This window comes from Heteronotia binoei, chromosome 6 (assembly GCF_032191835.1).
Source record: "Heteronotia binoei isolate CCM8104 ecotype False Entrance Well chromosome 6, APGP_CSIRO_Hbin_v1, whole genome shotgun sequence".
In the NCBI taxonomy this organism is placed as follows: domain Eukaryota; kingdom Metazoa; phylum Chordata; class Lepidosauria; order Squamata; family Gekkonidae; genus Heteronotia; species Heteronotia binoei.
Window position 1 is genome coordinate 127,799,569 of NC_083228.1, and position 13,217 is coordinate 127,812,785.

General features: G+C 46.0%; 1 protein-coding gene across 4 annotated transcripts in view; it reads right to left on the reverse strand.

Moving 5' to 3' along the window:
• TBL1XR1 (TBL1X/Y related 1) overlaps positions 1 to 13,217 on the reverse strand; it is a 255,550-nt gene that overhangs the window by 19,564 nt on the left and 222,769 nt on the right. For all 4 annotated transcript variants that reach the window (XM_060242534.1, XM_060242537.1, XM_060242538.1 and 1 more), the window contains exons 4-6: positions 12,369 to 12,514; positions 8,763 to 8,982; positions 1,643 to 1,775 (exon numbers count right to left, since the gene is read on the reverse strand). In XM_060242534.1, coding sequence (XP_060098517.1) covers positions 1,643 to 1,775; positions 8,763 to 8,982; positions 12,369 to 12,514 — 499 coding nt within the window. The remainder of the gene's footprint in view (positions 1 to 1,642; positions 1,776 to 8,762; positions 8,983 to 12,368; positions 12,515 to 13,217) is intronic.

The window sequence follows — 13,217 nt, forward strand, 5'->3', positions numbered from 1 at the left end:
AACAAGCTATGTATACTGGTGCTATGCAAGACCGAAGCCACATTTACGTTATTTTGTGCAGTTCAGGCCAGCTAAAGTCTTAGGCAAGCTAAACTTAGTGAACAAGCAAAACAGGATGCAGTGAAGTAGGCAAAACATTCCAGAACATAGCTGATTAAGCAAAGGTGGTCTTTGGAAATAAGAGAGGTTTATTTTGCAAAACTCGGGAGATATATGAGCATTCCAAATAAGGGCAAAAAGAAATGCATGCTTAGCAAATATACTTATATAGAAGATATAGAGGAAGATCAAGTTTTGTAACCTATAAACATCTGTGCAGGTCTAAAAGTTGTTCGTCACACTGTATAAAAGGTTAATGCTGCTGTCTTATTAACGGAGTCCTTGGGTTTCTGCTGCCAAGGTCCCCTTTATTGCAATAAAGTTCGGTCTGCTTCTGGAATCGCACTGGCTGCATACATCATTGGCACGCCAAGCAATGGTCCCCATTTGGCTCACACTAGCAGCTCCGTTTCCTCCTGATTTTGCCCAAAGGCTCAAGCAGACCAGATGATGATCACACGTGGTTCCTAAAATGCAAACTGCAGGCAGTGTATGGCCTTAATTTGCCCCAGGGCTCTGCAGGGAAGGGAAAGGGGATTTAACTCCCAATCTCCCAATTTGACTTTGCTAACTGGATCTACACTTCCAACTTTGAAGGAGGAAACCCCACCCCCTGCATGTTTTAAAAATGAATGGGGGGAGGGCATGACCCAGTTCCAATTATCAAAACCAAGAAGAGTTCAAAGAGTTAAACTTTCTGTTTCTCACACAACCCTGAGGCAAACTGAGGCTGCAATTTAAATTTTGAGGCTGGATGTAAATATACGGGTTTTGCCATGTCCGTTTGAGCCCTATACAATGACAAGTCTCAGCTTGGCGTAGTGGTTAAGTGTGCGGACTCTTATCTGGGAGAACGGGTTTGATTCCACACTCCTCCACTTGCAGCTGCTGGAATGGCCTTGGGTTAGTCATAGGTATTGCAGGAGTTGTCCTTGAAAGGGCAGCAGCTGTGAGACCCCTCTCAGCCCCACCCACCTCACAGGGCGTCTGTTGTGGGGGAGGAAGGTAAAGGAGATTGTGAGCCGCTCTGAGACTCTTCGGAGTGGAGGGCGGGATATAAATCCAATATCATCATCTTCTTCCGTATCGCTGACCAGATATTGCCTCTGACCATGGAGGTGACACTTTCGCAGGGCTTTTTTTGAGCAGGAACACACAGGAACGCAGTTCTGGCTGGCTTGCTGCCAGAGGGTGTGGCCTAGTATGCAAAAAGGTTCCTGCTGGGCTTTTTCTACAGAAAAGTCCTATACAAAACAATGGTGACGTCAGGCGGTGTGGGCTAATATACAAATGAGTTCCGACTGGGCTTTTTCTACAAAAAAAGCTCTGCGCTTTCCTACTCGCTTTCATGCAATGTCACTGCAGCATCCTAAAAGATGGACACTTTTCTAAGGGGTTTCATTTAAACCAAGAGGGTACATTCCCTGCAATAACAATGTTCTCCGGTTCAGAACGGAAGGAATATTTTGAATGGCTTTTGAGGGAGCAGATACAACCGCAGCAACGAAAGCAGCATCTTGGACTGCTTTAGTGGGGCGCTTACCCTGAGGCCAGAAGGTCACTAACGGGGTTCCAAGCGCAGATGAACACTTCGGATTCGTGGCCGCGCAGCACCACCGCTTTGTTAGGAGGGATTTCAACATCACCATCCACTTCCATCAAATCTGTGTGATTATCTGCATAATAGGGAACAACAAGAACAGGCAGATGTTTCATTATTTCCACACACATTGCTTACTTGCTGCCTTGGATCCAAAAGGACTTCCCTGTGTGTGTATTGTCAGAGCACACACCAGACTCTTCCCCAAACTTCCTTAGCTTCCCTAATCAACTGGATTCCTGTTCCTTTGATGCACCCCAATGCAATACAATGACAAAACTCAAGCGTTTCAGGGCTACAATGGGACAAACAAGCTTTTTCAATAGGCTCATGGATCAAAACTGCTCTCAAGCCACTAAGCTACAAAAGCCCTGCAAAGGCAAGAGGAAACGCAGGAATCGTTTGCATTTCCAGCCAGTAGGGGTGGCTGGAACATCATATTCTCGCTACATCAGTGCTGGCACTCCAGCACATCGTTCGGGGTGTGTGTGTGATTTCAAAATCTAACCATGGAAAAAAGAATGAAGGCATCGTTTTTATTTTTTAAAAATGTGCGATCCTGGAAGTCCCACACATACAAAATGAAGTGCTAACCTGCCGAGACCCACATAAATAACAGCCACACACCATTTGATGCTCCCAGACCATTCCAAGCATCTGTGGCAACCCAGGACCGAGCTTTGCAGTACACTGATCGGGGGGGGGGGGGGGGGGGAGTGATGGGGGATTTGGACCGAGGATGCTGAACAGTAAAGGGTAGGTTAGCCCTGCTATTAACTGAAAGGGGAAAATCGAGGTGTGCAATACTCTGCTTTTGCTTACCAAGGATGTCTGATTTCTATGAGGTAAATCACAGAAAGTGTTAATCACTAAAGGGTGATTAACACGTGAAATACACTGCCCCAGGAGGTGGTGGCAGCTACAAGCAAAGACAGCTTCAAGAGGGGTTTGGATAAACATATGGAGCAGAGGTCCATCAGTGGCTATTAGCCACAGGGTATTGTTGGAACTCTCTGTCTAGGGCAAAAGATGCTCTGTATTCTTGGTGCTTGGAGGGGCAACAGTGTGAGGACTTCTAGTGCCCTGGCCCCAATGATGGACCTCCTGATGGCACCTGGGTTTTTTTGCCCACTGTGTGACACAGAGTGTTGGACTGGATGGGCCATTGGCCTGATTCAACATGGCTTCTCTTATGTTCTCTTAGGTAAACAGTATGTGATGGGGGGGAAGGTTAACCCCCTCCCAGAATGTCAGAGTCCTCCGATCCAATTTGACTCCACATTTTGACCCTCCTTATAATGAAAATCCCCCTACATTATCATAGCGCTGCTACCTGCTCCATCTCCCTGAGTCAGGGATCCTCTAACACGGCACCTGCCAATACCTTTCTTGGTGCCAACTAAGTGGTTTTAGAAAGTGGGTGGGGCTAGGTGGGGCTTTTGCCCAGTGGGTCTTTTAATGTCCACTGAAGATCTGAGTGGCTATGCAATTAAAACAACATTCTTTCAGTGGCTGTTGCAATCACAGTGCTTGTTTCATTCTCTCTCACTGCTCTTTCCCAATGTATTTTTAATTACCCTTCATTCTCCCCTGCATCTGGGCTTCTTCTGTGTGTGTCCCTGCCTCCTGGGGCAGCCATTTTGTGGTTGTGCCCTGTGCAAGAACTCCAAATGTGCCTACAGGTTCCAAAAGGTTGGGGGTGGACCCTTGCACTTGGGGGTTATGAGCTGCTTCACAGATCACAGAGTGTACAGGCTGAGCCTGGGGCCCCTCCCCATGACAGACCATCACTCTTAAGCTACACGTTCAAGTTGTGCTACTAGGCCTGTTGGGGAAACCCACACGTATCCCAGGGATCATGTGGATTTCCCCAAAGAGCACCTAGCTGGGACTGTTTCAGGCACAAAAGCAGTGGTTTCTTCCCCATGGGGACTGGGGGGGGGGAGCCTCAGCCAGTAGAAGGAAGAGAGGCTTGGCTCAGTAGTTCTGCTGTGCAATTGCGAGAGCCTGGCAAAGCAAGGGAGGGGATGAGCCTCAGCCAATGGAGAAAACAGAGGTTTTGCTCTATAGCTCCTGTGCAATTGAGCAAGCCTTGCAGCAAGCTGTGATGCAGAAGGAAGCAAGATATAGGGAGAAGGAAGCAGATGACAGCCAGTTGCTCGAGGGCCTGATAGGAGCCCTCCAGGGGCCTGATTTGGCCCCCGAACTGCATGTTTGACACCCCTGAGTTAGATTGTGCCCCACTCCACCCCAGGACACACACACACCAATTTTATATGTGCCAGGATACTACACCTATAGAACTTGTTTTGAACATCAGAACCAAGACTTGGAATTTTGCAGTGTAACAAGCACGTGCCGCCCCCCTCCAGATAGCCTAGGCTAGCCTGATCTCATCAGAAGCTAAGTAGCATCAGCTTGGGCTAGTATTTGGGATGGGAGACCTCCAAGGAATACTAGTGTCGTGATACAGAGGCAGGCAATGACAAACCACCTCTTGCCTTGAAAAACCCAGCCAGGTTGCTATAAATCAGCTGTGACTTGATGGCACTTTCCAACAAAAACCAGTTGGATCTGGTTGCTGACCATAATAAAACTGAACTGAATCTGCCGCCGCCACCACTGTGCACATGTAGAGTGCTTAACCCTCACCACAGACCAACCAAAGCCCAGTCCTTTACACTTTGTGTTCACAACAGCCCTAGGAGGTGGGTTAGCCTGAGACAGAGTCACTGTCCCAAGGTCGGTGGGGATTTTGATGTCCCCAAGAGGGGATTTTAATGGGCCTCCCAGATCCTAGCTCGACGACTATACCACATGGGCTCTGTAGGATAAGACAACACAAAGGGCTTCCAAGCAGGCTTAAGCTGTCAACCCACCCCCTTTCCCGGAAATTAAAACCCTCCCAGAAATTAAACAAGATGTTTGCTGCTTTCAGCTCTAGCCGCAATCAAACCAGATGATGGGGCCTCCATTGCTCTCTCCCCCCCCCCCCCACTTTTCTCAGCGGCTCCAATGCAGATGGTAGGGGGAGGAAACTTTAAATACAAATGAGATGCAAAACAACACTCCCTTTGCCTCATGCCTAGTGGAGCACACACAGAGGCACAGAACTTTGCTTCTTCCCTTGCACACCCCAATCCAGGGGAGGAAATGTTTGAAAATTTAAAGGTGTTTTTGAAAATAGCACTCTCTTGCTTCCTTCTGTCTTCGTTAGCTACCCAGTTAGCTGACGTGCTGTGGCTGAGCTGCTTGCATCCTCATCCCTTGCTGACTTCACTGCCAACCTAGATGTTGCCAAGGAAACAGGGGATTCCCAGACCCATATTCCTCTTACAGTTGGCTCCGGAGAACTGCCAGATGGGAGGAGGGCTGCTTTCCGGCCATCACCCCCGCCCCAATTTCTTCTATAAAGTAATGTCCAGGAGGGGACACTGGGCTCACCAGACACCAGAAGAGTTAAGGCCATAAGAGTTAAAGCCATGCTGAAACAGACCACGGGCCCCTCAAGTCCAGCATTCTGCCTGCTTATTTAAACCAGGGATTTTTTTTTGTAGCAGGAACTCCTTTGCATATTAGGCCACATACCCCTGATGTAGCCAATCCTCCAAGAGCTTAGAGGGCTCTTAGTACAGGGCTTACTGTAAGCTCCAGGAGGACTGGCTATGTCAGGAATGTGTGGCCCACTATGCAAATGAGTTCCTGCTACAAAAAACAAACAAACCCTGATTAAAACCATTTATATCCCACCCTTTCTTGTAGTTCGAGGCAGCTTACGATAGCAGTTAAAAACAGATTTTCAGTTAAAACCAAAAATAAAATAGCAAACCCCATCATAAAAGATGCCTGCCATTCAACCCCCTGCCCTCAAAAGCCCTAGCAAACAGGTAGGCCTCACAGCACCCCCTCTGAAGATCTCCAAGGAGGGGGGCCCTTCACCTCTTTTTGGTGTCCACCCAGTTGCCTCTGAGTAGCTCACAAGCTGGACGACTGCAACCTGCTCCCTGGCAATTGCTATAAACAAGCGTAAGGCCTCTGGTACTGGAGAGAGCAGATAAGGAGTTAAGCTTCCCTCCTTTCTGCCTAGACATCATTCCCTGTAAGTGGTGTGTGCCAGCTCCTGCATTCCCTGACTTCCCAAAAGTTGGCTTTGGACTAGAAACCTAGCTTGGGCCTCCAGGAAGAGGCAAAAAGCTTAACCCCTTTGTGTACAGCCTCCCTTTCTGCTGACCCGCTGGGCACCCCAGGGAGGGCCATGAATCATACATACCCCGGCTTCAACTTCAAAGGAATCTACCCCATCGACAAGCCCCCGCTCCTGATTACACTATCACAGACCTTACTAAACGGGGCCGCTGTGGAGTCTGCTGCTTCCGCAATGAGAGAGAGCAGGAAAAGCCAGCAAATCTGGACGTCAACAGCCTGAACTGGGCTCAAAAATGAAAAACGTTGGGAGTTTGTTTTGTCGCTTCTGAGACCGTCAGGAAGGAGACAAGCTGCCTGAGTGGCTGGAAAGTCCCCTTTTGTGAAATGAGTAGAGACTAGAATAACATCAGGGTTTCTTCCCAGAGGAGGAAATTTGCTCCTCCAAGGAGTAAAAAAACCGCCTCAAAACAGTGGACACCAAGGTAGATGTACAATACAAGGGAAATAAAGGGAAAGCAAATACACCTCAGAATCAGATTCAAAAGCTTAAGTTGTCGCTGAGAAGAGCAAGATAAAAGTGCCGATGGGGAAGCCCTAGAAGAAATCACCTAATACCAAAGAAAACTAGAATGAGTTTTTTAAATGCTTGTTTGGAGATTCTACACTAAACATACAACCTAACAGTGAAATGTGCTGCAAACAGCTGTATATTCTAACTAGAAATAAGGTTCATTGTGAAAAGAAATACAAGGGGCTCTAGAAAGAGGCTCTTGGTGAATGCCTCCCCCACCCTTGCAGTCTTCCCACCCACCCAAGAAAAGGTATTCATTCCCACCCACACATATCAAGGGGAGCTGTTCTCGTCGCCTCCATTTCATTCTCACAACAACCCTGTGAGCAAGGCTGGGCTGAGAGTGACTGGCCCAAGATCACCCAGCAAGCTTTCACAGTGGAGTCAGACTTTGAACCCTGTTCTCTGAGATGATGAATTACTGAGGAGTTGTTTTCCATGTTAAACATTAACTCAATGTCCCAATAAGTTCTTAGTTCTACTGGGCCTATATGAGCCCATTTGTGTTCTAGATAATAATTTTTTTATTGTTTACTGTTGTCCATTTGTAATTGTTATCTTTTCTACCTATCAGACAAAGAAAAGTATAATTACATGGGCTTGGCTAGCATAGAGTGCAGCACTGTGCATCTCTCTCAATTATTGTATATATGAATCATTTTGCTCGTAGAAAATGTATGCATTTTACCTTTCAATTCCATAATCAATGTAATTTTACATGCCAACTGAATTATGAATGATATGCTTTCTGCTGTTAAAGCAGTACAATAAATTTTGGTCTGATAAGGAAGTGTTGTCTATATTTCAATTTTTACTCTAATTTCATTTTTCCCCAGGGGGGTGGAGGTAAAAACAGCAAACAAAAAAAACCTCTTCCACAATTTCCAGAAATTTTACATCTCAAGTCGTATGCGGCTCAGCAATCTCAGCTGTTTATGAAGTGAGAACACAGTCCCCTAAAACGAAGCGGGCAGATACCCTCGGTGGCACACACGAGGATGCTCAAGACACATTTTACAGCGGAAAATGTCAGCTGTGTGAGAACTGGCCTAGAGCATTATGGCCTTTAAGCGCTTGCAGACAGTCTGTTTACTCATACAAGACGCTTAGCAAGAGAGATGGAAAAGCATCTGCGGTTTGTATGGTCTTACAGCTTACAGTCAGAAGCGGCAACATCAATGTTTCCATGTAAGCCCGACTGCAAAATCATTTGCAAATGAAGTGCAACATTTGCAAAATTACACATATGCGTTTATAACCATAACTATATTACATTTGATTTGTGTGTGTGTGTGTGTGTGTGTGCTGGCAAACCGTAGGGCACTGTGAAGGTTACAGAAGGGGCAAAGGCTTTTTGAACAAATGAAGGGGCAGGAGGAGAAATGAATCAGAACTGCAGGAGGCAAAGCAAGGTTAAGGTGAACTAGTGGCAGAACATTTCACATCTGTTCAGCCTCACGTTAACAGTATTAGAAGATGGATGATGCAGAGAGCTATTTGGGGGACCAATGGCCACAAGAAGACCAACACCAGTTCTCTGATGGGCTACCACTTCCCGCCTGCTGGGATAGAGGCAGAACTTAAGACATCCCATGCATGAGTTCTTGGGATCCAGTGGTGTGGAATGGCACTGGAGTACCCAGGCCTGGGTTGAACTGGAAAGTGTTCAAACGTATGTCTGCTTGTGGCAAAAAGCATCATCTTTCAGCGATATTTCAGAGGGGCCTTTAAAAAAACTATAGAAGTGCTCAGAGCTGGGGGGGGAAAAAACAATAGTCTGGGTTCTTAGCTAAGGAAGCAGAGTTGCCACAGCATAAGAAGGAAAATGCATGCAGTGTTTGGTAGCTTTGACAGCAGTCATGCTTATACTCTCTTCGCCTCTGACTCCCATTCAGAGTGAGGGCAATGTGACGCAGAGAACTATCCTCACTCTCAATAGGCTTGGTTGACACTTGGGCATTCTAGTTAGTGCATGACCCCAACCCGTTAGCTATGTGACATCACTATGCTCACCACTTGATCAGTGAATCATTCCAGGAACAAGAAATCTCCACCTTCCCACCCAGATAATGGTGAAACAGCAGCAAAGGAAACAGTGCAAAAATGCCTGGAAGATGAAAGTAAAAGAAAGGGGTTTGGGGAAGAACATTTCCTTTGGTCCTGGCACATGTAAAGGGCAAAATGGTCAAACATTGGGCACAGCTCGATTCCAGACATCAAATGTGCTAATGCTACCAGAAGATGAAAAAACTGCCCGTTAAAGCTATCATATGCAGCTTATTTTCCATGGAATGTCCAACCCACAGGTGACCATCACTAGGTCAAACTCTACAAAGGTCAGCTTACTTGCTATGGTGTGGGCTCCATTCTCTTCCCCGTTTGCGGTGTTTTCCCCGTTTTTCGTCGACCCCTGCTGATTGGGAGGAGCCGCGGCGGCTGCAGCTGCTGCCTGTTGCTGTGCAAGCTTGTCTCTATAGGCCTGCTGTCTCGTCTGCACCACATCTGGCATTACGGCGTCTATCAGCGAGAGAGACTCTATCGGCCGGCCATCAAATAAAGTACCATCCTAATTTGGAGATTCGGAAGTAGGAGAGAAAAAGCCAGTGTTTAACGACATGTTAGATTTACAACAGGAAAGGAGGACAACATTTTTTATTATCAAAACTATAACATTTTGACAACAGTGTTGGCTGTTTTGCTGTCATTATCTTGTTCCCTTTGGTAACAACAATCCTCAGTGCTTTTCCCTCATTCTACAGAAGACAAACTATGAGTTGGATCCATCATATGGACCTTCCAAGGACTGTAAATCTTCCCCCTTCCCTAACAGCTGGTTGCAACCTTGGGAGGATTTATTCCTGGTGTTGTAAGAAATGCATGGAGTCATGTGGGCCAGGAGGATCCAGTGGAGAGTAGAGCAGAATTGCTCCCTTCTTCATCTTTCACCAGTGGAGCTCCACTCATGGAAGAGGACGCAATCTTGCTCCTTCCGCACTTGCAGCCTCCTGATCCCCCTGTACATTGCTCCACATGGGTTTTGCAATCCTGGAAATACATCATTGCTAGGGTTGGATATGGATGCTGGGGACGGAAATGCTGGGAAGATCAGCTACTTGCCACTGATTGGTCACAGGATCCAACACAATGTATGTACTTGAGATAAACCCCAACCTTAAAAAAGCTTTCAGGTAAATTTGAGCTCAGATTTCCAGGGTTCAATGCGCTTATTGGTTGAGTCCCGCATCGGCTACTTCCTGTTGCCGTTCAACTCAAGTACAATCAATGCTCAAGTAAAAACACATATACAACACATTCATCATGGAAGATGCATAAATGTTGCCAGTGATATACAAATTTTTATTTTGCTTTTTACTTATTTAAAGCCCAATTTTCTTGCTGAGACCCAATGTGGATTATATAGCTAGAGAAAATGCATAAGACATTCAACAAACAGTCCTATTTAAAGACATCTATTATGTCAAGTAGAAGCTGACTAATGGAAGACAAAAGACCACCAAGTTCAAGGGCTGTATCCTGCTCACCCAAAATAGCCTTCTGCAGTTTACCCAGGAATAAAATGAACGAGTTGCCCCACAACAAAAGCCTACATTGAAGGGAACAGCCTTGGTAGTCCCCATGACAGCTGAAGGCGATTTCTTGATCTCTGGTCTGAAGGACATATAAAAGCCATCAAGACAAGACTACTCCCAGTGCTATCCGTGAAGCACTTTTTTGTGCACCCTCTGAAGTAGGACACGCCCCCGAGGTCAAGCGAGTTTTGCGGCGTTGAGCGGATTTGAGCCTGGGCTTCTGAGATCCTAGTCAAACATTCTAAGCCCCTCACTACACTGACTTGGTGTTTGCACTAATGTAAACGGCTGGTCTACTGCTCCCGCAAAGCCATGCTGCTTTAGCAGTTTTAGAACACGGGAGCAGCTGAGGATGTATTTTAATTGTCACACCAATGCCAGCCCTTCCTTTACCCCGGAAGTAAATAACAGCTGAGTCAATGCATTCTCATGAAGAATAACGCAGACCATGCTTAGCAAGTGGAGTAAATATATACACGTGCAGTGCTTCTGGGGTTGCTAAAGACTTTAAAAAGAATTCAAAACCTTGCCGATCCCACTTACAAGCTGACTATTTTAAAGGTGTATTTTTAGATGCTTGGGGGAACTCCTTGACTGGCAGTTCTTGGTCCACCTTCCTTGTGACAGCAAGCTGAGAATGCTCTATCTGTTCCACCTCAAAGGTAAAACAGAGGAATATCAAATGCAGCGGAAGCATTTACTTGGCTGCTGGAGCTTCACAGGCCCGTCTGGAAAAGGCTCTTTCGACAAGACACGGACGAGCCAGACCACCAATGCAGAACTAAGGGAGTTGTCTAGAGAATAAAACCCACTTAGCTTCAGTTCTAGACAGCTTCGCTGGCCCAAAGCAAAATGCCATGTAATTGCCCCCCCCCCCCCTCTGGAATTAAGACCAGTCAAAATAACACAGCAGCACGGGTAGTGGTAAGAGGATCAGATTAGGTTCTGAGAGGCCCAGGTCCCTCTGACTGGCTCAGGATAAAATATCTTGCAAGGTGGGCTGTTGTGAAGATAAAGCTGAGGAGGGAAGAATAATGGCATAAGCTGCTTTCGGTCCCCACTGACGAGAAGAGCAGGGTATAAATGACTACACAATAAATAAAGCAGCATGTAAATTGCTGAGGTCTCCATCAGGGTGGTTGTTATGGGTGCTACATAAGCCCTGATCTCTAGGCTTCATCTACCACCTATGCAGAATTCCAGGCAGGTCTGAATAAAACAGTGCTGGTAATCAGGTTATACCTTCAGCCCGCTGAGAAGCAGAAAAATGGAAGCCTTCCCATTAAAATGTAAAAACCAGTAGTTGATTAAATGTCTTTGTGCCAAATAAAAACACACACACTTTTTGGAAAACTGAGAGCTGAGGAAAAACGGGGTAGTTGTAGCAACAAAACCAGTGATTAATTTTAGATAATGCAGTAAGTAAGGAGCCATGGAAGCCAGATTGGATAATATTTCCTGATAGTAAGAAGGCAAGAAACTCCATGAACACAATTTCTTTGCAGGCTATTTCTTTCTAGTTGAGGCGCATTTCTAAATTCAGGTATTTCTTCATTACACAAAGATTACTGCTTTTGGAAATACCTGAATTTATCAGAAAACGGGAATGCTTTGACAGAAGCAAAATGATCTGGGAAGAGATCATGATCTCTAAATGACCAACACTGTGATTAAAATCTCCCTAAAAAAGGAACGCAACTGCTGCATGGTACACACACTGTACAATCCCAACAACAGAAGCCAAACTTGGTGATGAATTGAGTGTCCTGATTTGAACCCTTAAGGCAGTTTTATAAGCCTTCACATGAAACACAGTTTAGTGAAATTAAAGAGTGGGGTGGGGTGGGGGAGAGAATCTAGCATGACTGTGAATAGTTCAGGACTGTCAAGAAGCAAGAGAAAGAGTGAGAGAGAATCACTGAGGTCTGAGTGCATTTTTTACAATGAAAGATGACAGGGGAGAATGATGATAAAGAGGGCTGCAGATGCACCAGGGATGAGTACTTCCTGCAACAGTCAGAGACCAGATGTAACATGGATTGCAAGCACTTAGCAACTGTCTGTTTGTTTATTTTACTTAGTCCACCTAGGTTCTGTCCTTTGAAATACCCTCCTTTATTGCAGAAACTAAATCTTGTTTAACTTAAGAGAGTCTGTACAAGCCCTCACCCATCAGCAAGACCACTCGACAAGCTGCTGAATGATGCCCCTTTGAGGCTGGCTTAGGGTGGCCCATGTGAAAGAGCAAAGGGCTGGGTCTTACCCAAAGTGGTGGCAGCAACACGAAGGAAGGGCAGTGGCTAATCTTGCCCCAAAATGAATCAAAGACCATGAAATGCAAGGCAACAAGAGCTCTCCTTACCTCATTAATACTGACTTCCGCCTCTACATACTGCAGGCCTTTCTGGATGATGGAGATCAAAGCAGCTGGGGGCACCAGAGCACCGTTGATGTTTGACTGGCTGATATGGCTCTCAATACCAAAGGTGAATGCTGAATGAGAAAACCCTAGAGACAAGGGGGAGGTTATAAGGGGTGTGCTCATCCACACGAGAAATGTTACGCGGTTAGGCCCTGTCCCCAAACTGTCATCCCTTGCCACCCCCCTTCCAGAACACCATTTTCCAGAACATTCTGTCAGGATGGATGGTTGTGGTAGGTGGTGAGGGAAGCAGAGGTCGATTCTTGTCTTTCCGCTACATAAACAGATTCACTGATCATCAAGGAATAAACTCAAATTTGGCAGTTTGATAATGGCAGTATTTTGTAATTATTTGATTAAAGGCTCTTATAGCCCATCTCCCTTATCTATCTTCACCTATGACAAAAGTTTGTCCAACATGATCACTGCACTTTTATCCATCTATCCATCCATCCTCAACTGAAGTCCCATCTTCCTGCACCATATAAGGGGAAACCCCTCCTCCCACTCCATTTTTGCCAGTTAAGCCATCAACAGAAGCTACATCTACACTACTAACTATGGCCTGCTCTATAACCTCCAAGCCCCATTTTGGAATCCTGCCTTGGAAGGTAGAGGATAAATTCAGCATGGCCGGAGAACTGAAATAGGGCTTAACCTCTCCCAGCTCCTCTTCTCCCCTCATCTCATGCTTCTTCCTTCTCTTGAGCATAAAAGTCATGCCCTCAATTGGCTCTCTGTTGACACCAACCTCCACCTGCATTCTGAAATGGTGCAGGGAGCAACTGT